Genomic DNA, 5,000 nt, shown 5'->3' with positions numbered 1-5,000 from the left:
CTCATCATCACGGTCTGGATGTCGATGGATTTGATTATGACTTTGATCACCACGGGCAGGAATCCTTCTTCCTTTCCCGGCTTCCTCGGCGGCAAGTGCTTGTGGTAATCCTCGGGGAAGGCGATCAGCTCACACTCGAGCTCGTCGCTCTGGTCTCGGCAGTCGTACTTGAGGTCGCACCTGTACTTGAGGGGGATGCACGTGCCGTCGTCGCAGGTGAACTGGTGCGGGTCGCAGGGCGTGAGGAGGAACCGCCTCAGGCCCTCCTTCTGGCCGCACACCTCGTCCTCCAGCGTCCACACTCGGCGCCCCATCGGGTAGTCGGGCTCGAACGGCTCCATGGTAGCGATGGTCACGTTCTCCACGTTGTCGATGTACAGCCACGTCCCGTTCTCCTTCCTGATGTGGTAGACGCCGTAGCTCTTGAAGGTGAGCTCGCCGAAGTCCTCCTGGTAAGCGACGAAGTACACGTTCCTCAGCTCCTTCTCGCACGTCCCGAGGAAGGAGAACCTCTGCGGCTTGGTGAAGGTGCAGAGGGCGCACATGGGCCACGCGCAGTCGTCGTCTATGAGGCCGTCCTGCCTCACGGCGGCGCAGTTCTCGTACCTGAAGCCGTTGGGCTCATCGGGGGACCAGTACGACACGTTGTCCACGCGGCCGTCGTAGGACGACACCCACACGTTCTCCTCCTGCTTGTCGTTCAGGTCGCTCCAGTAATACCGCGGGCACTTCTCGGACTCGGGCCACGTCTCGTCCAGGATGTTGTAAAGGTGCTCCACTTCCTGCAGGTTGGTCACGGTCGGCAGGTGGGTGCCAAGGGCCTCGCAGATGTACTGGGCCGTGAGCTCCAACGCCCGCGGGAACCAGAAGTAGAGGACGTCGACATCCCTGCTGCAGAAGTCGCTCAGTGACATGTCGTACGTGGAGACGTTGTACAGGGTCCATCCTGCCTCCCAGGATATGTAGTTGCCTTTGGGGTCGCTCTTGCACTTGGCCATCTGCGCGATCTCGTCCTCGCTGAGGATCGTGTCCCAAACGTTTATCTAGGAAAAGGATGTACGTATCTTAGTTATACATGTTGATTATGCACGTTACGTAATTATTCATGTTAATTAAAACTGCTTAGTATTATTATCGTTCACTCGACGGCTTCGATAATATTAATTTTACGGATGAACAATGAACTGAAACGAACAAATTAAGTAATGACCATGAAACATCGTAAGATTTAAATAACACATATATCTATATCTACACTCCTCAATTTCACAAATCATCCAGACAAACCTTCCCCAAAAAGTAGACCTATTTTCCCAACAATATGAAAACCCATCCAGCATACCACAAAAAAGGCAACAGAAAATCCTCCGACACCACCTACATCCTATCTAAGATCCCCCCACCATCCCCCACCCCTCCCCCGAATGAAAATACACGGTCTACCTGTGACAGGTCGCCGCTGTAGCTCTCATCCGGGGTCTGTCCATTACCGACCGCTGCGTAGTCCCCAATTACAGGTCGTCCCACGTCGTAATAAGCGTGCTGCACCAACACGCCGTCGATGAAGGTTCGAATATGATGGGTGATGTGGTTGTGGGTGAAGCACATGTGATACCACCTGTTGAGTGGGTATGAGGCTTTAGGATGTGTTCTTTAGCGAGGTTCTTCCTCTCCTCTTCTTAGGTTTGATAGCATTATTCATTTATTATCATTTATTCATTTATTTTCATTTATTCATTTATTATCATTTATTATTATTTTATTTTTTTTATTATTATTATTATTTTTTTTTTGTAAGTTCGCATGCTTCGATGGGAATTATCTCCTTTATTAGTTTTATTAGTAGATGATGCTTAGTCTGTGAAAGGTTGTTTTTATCAGTAATTGTAAATTTATGTTATTCATAATCTCGTAATTTTTTAGCCTTCGTTCTCTTAGTTAAGGAACCTTCCATTTACATGATATCCTAAGGAAATACTTAAAATACTTATTGGTTTTCAGGGTAAGGATTTTAAAGGTTAGGTTTAATTTACAAACGTATATTTTAATGAGTTGATGTTTCCTTGATACTTGTGTTTCTAAGGTTAGTAAAAGGTCTATTTGCTATTAGTGTTTCTTAACTGTTTTGAAAATAGCGCTAGGCAGAAGTGAAGTAGATTGCACTCTTGCCTCGTAAATAGCTATGGTTTATGGATATCTAGACTACATAGCCCTTCATCTTATCCCAGTTTATAATTTGAATGCATTTGCCCATTACAATATTCTGGTCTTATTTCAAAATTTTACGGGGCTTTGCACATGCCACCAAGAAATGAATAGATAAAAATTTCTATATACAAAGATTGATAAAAAAAAAAAAATCATCATACAATAATGCATAGTATTTTAAGATAAAAATTCCTATATACAATGATTGGTAAAAAAAAATCATCATACAATAATCCATAGTATTTCATTCATAAATATATATCAAGAATACTGAAGATAAACAAGTCAGTCTTACCTGAAGGCCCAGAGCTGTTCCTCCAGGGGCATGAAGTGCCACGTGTGGGAAATGGCAACACGCACTTTGTCAACCCACACCTCTGTGCAACAGGAAGATAGGATGTAAACATTATTTATAGTTTTCGTTTTGACTTCATGGCGAATTGAATATTTCGTGGACTGTAAAGTAAACTGGAAGGGGAATTAAAACTAGGAATTGCACTTGAAGGAAGAGGAGTGCCTGAGTCTCTATTTGTTTTTGCTTTCGTAATCAAAGGGACCCTTTTGATAAAGGATCAGGGAGAGAAAGTGCTCTTTTGGTCAATGCAAAAGACGTTTTTAATTGAACCCTTACTTTTTTTAAACTTTAAAGTTTTTATGGTGATAATGACCTTAATGTGAACGAAATACATCTGTTAAAAGTATTGAATCCATTTAAGCATTTCATTGTAATACTTAGAACTTCCTTGTCTACACGGACTCTACTACACGAAAAAAAGTAATGACTGTCAAGCAACCAGAAGATTTAGTTCATCAACAGAATTTTAATTGTTTGGACAGAGTATAGTCAGACACCCCCCTTTGCCCCCTCTCCTCCCCCAGCAAATAATCAATGAACATTTTCAATGAACATAAATATATTTCTACAACTATTTTAAATATGACAATGCTATGATTATGATGATAATGATTATGATAATGATGATGATAATAATAATGATGATGATGATAATGATGATGATGATGATAATGATGATGATGATGATTAGGAGGAGGAGGAGGAGGATTATGAGGATGATTATGATGATGATGATGATAAGGAGGAGGATGATTACGATGATGATGATAATAATAATATCAATGAAGACAACAATACCAATAATGATAATACTAATACAAATTATAATGATAATAATAAGGACGATAATGACAATAATAACGAAGATGATAATAACACCAATAACAACAAAACCAATAACAACAAGAACAAGAAGCCCCACCTCCTCTCAGCATCCAATAGCGCTCTTCAGGAGTATCCAAGAGGAAGAACAAGGTCCCTCTCGTATGCAGATAAAAGATGTTGAACCTGGCGCAGAAGGTGAAGTCATTGACCTCGCGGGAGCGTCGGATCGTCCCTTCGTAAACGGCTCGGGAATCGAGGGTCTTCATTCCGTCCTCTTGGAATCGCATGACCCGTATGCCCTCGACGATTGCTGGTTTTTAAGGAGGGAGGGGGGAAGGAGGTGGGGGGTTGGGGGGGGAGGAGTGGGTTGGGGGTGGGATGGGTGAGGTGGGTTGGGGGTGGAGTGTTGGGGGGTTGAGGGTTGAGTTGGAGGAGGACGAGATGGGTGTGTTGGAGGAGGGGGTGGGGGTGGAGGGAGTTAAAGGAGGAAGAGGGGGTGGAAGAGGGGTGGGTGGGTAGGGGTGGAAGGGTGAGGAGAAGGGGTGGGTGAAGGGATTTGGGGGAGAGGAGAGGTGGAGGAGGAGGAGTCAAGGAGTGAGGAAAGGTGGAGAGGGAGGGGTGGGTGGATGGGGGTGGAAGGGGTGAGGAGAAGGGAGGGGGGGGATTGGAAAGAGAGGAGGGATGTTTGAGTTTCATTAGTACGTCTTTTTAATTAGTATGGTTATTGATTTTTTTTTATATAGTATTTTCCCTTAATTATAGATATATACTTTTGTTTCATTGTTTTCTTCTACTTCTTTTTATTTTTTCTACTCCTTATCCTGCTTTCTTATAGTCCCTTTATTATCTTCTTCTCTTCATCGTCTTCCTTTCCTTCTTCTTCTTCTTCTCCCTCTTCATTTTCTTCTTCTTCTTCTCCCTCTTCATTTTCTTCTTCTTCTTCTTCCTCTTCCTCCAATATCTCCTCCTCTTCTCCCTCCCTTCCCTTGTTCACAACATATCACCGATAAACTCGATTTTATGAGAAATGCTTAATAATGCCATGATATGAATAAAATTACAGGCTCTGCTGGAAAGAACAAATCATAGTGGAGATAAAATTTACATAAACAATTCAGTGAACAAAATGTTTTCGAAAGATATATGAAAAAAAGAGGAAAAAAAAAACCGGTGAATTATATTCGTGTTACTGAATTATGTCACTATCGCCACAAGTATAATATTAATGATAATAATGAGGCAATCGTTATTGCAAACCTAATGACGGTTATAAAGATGATTGCAACTGTAATCAGTGAAAATATACTCATAAAAATAACATTAGTAATTTATCAACCATAGTAAAGAAACCACTAAACAATTTATCTTTTTCTGGGAATCGATTCAAGTTAAACTACATAAACACACCATTTTTACCCCTAAAGTATTAATTAAAGATATCTACAGAAGCTAAAACTGTATTAAAATCTCGCTCCTTATTTCTTTTATTGAAGTGTAATAAGAAACTGATACACCTAAAAAAAAAAAAAAAAAAAAAAAAAAAAAAAAAAAAAAAAAAACCGAAATAAATCCTAAATAAACCTCCGATGACCTAATTCGTGTACTCACAAGC

At 41.6% G+C, this 5,000-nt stretch overlaps 1 protein-coding gene across 1 annotated transcript in view; it reads right to left on the bottom strand.

Annotated features, from left to right (window-relative positions):
- Window positions 1–3,655, bottom strand: part of LOC147468096 (uncharacterized) — a 6,421-nt gene extending 2,766 nt beyond the window's left edge. The window contains exons 1-4 of the mRNA XM_086555462.1: window positions 3,486–3,655; window positions 2,504–2,585; window positions 1,444–1,618; window positions 1–1,043 (exon numbers count right to left, since the gene is read on the bottom strand). The exon at window positions 1–1,043 is cut by the window's left edge and continues 242 nt beyond it. Coding sequence (XP_086411588.1) covers window positions 1–1,043; window positions 1,444–1,618; window positions 2,504–2,585; window positions 3,486–3,654 — 1,469 coding nt within the window. The 5' untranslated portion in view covers window position 3,655. The remainder of the gene's footprint in view (window positions 1,044–1,443; window positions 1,619–2,503; window positions 2,586–3,485) is intronic.
- Between the last annotated feature and the right edge of the window lie 1,345 nt (window positions 3,656–5,000).

The sequence above is a fragment of the Penaeus japonicus genome, unplaced genomic scaffold (assembly GCF_977035675.1).
Source record: "Penaeus japonicus unplaced genomic scaffold, GWHDUDI00000001_assembly GWHDUDI00000031, whole genome shotgun sequence".
Taxonomy (NCBI): domain Eukaryota; kingdom Metazoa; phylum Arthropoda; class Malacostraca; order Decapoda; family Penaeidae; genus Penaeus; species Penaeus japonicus.
Note: the sequence above shows the minus strand (reverse complement) of the source record. Positions and strands in the feature narration are given on the sequence as shown.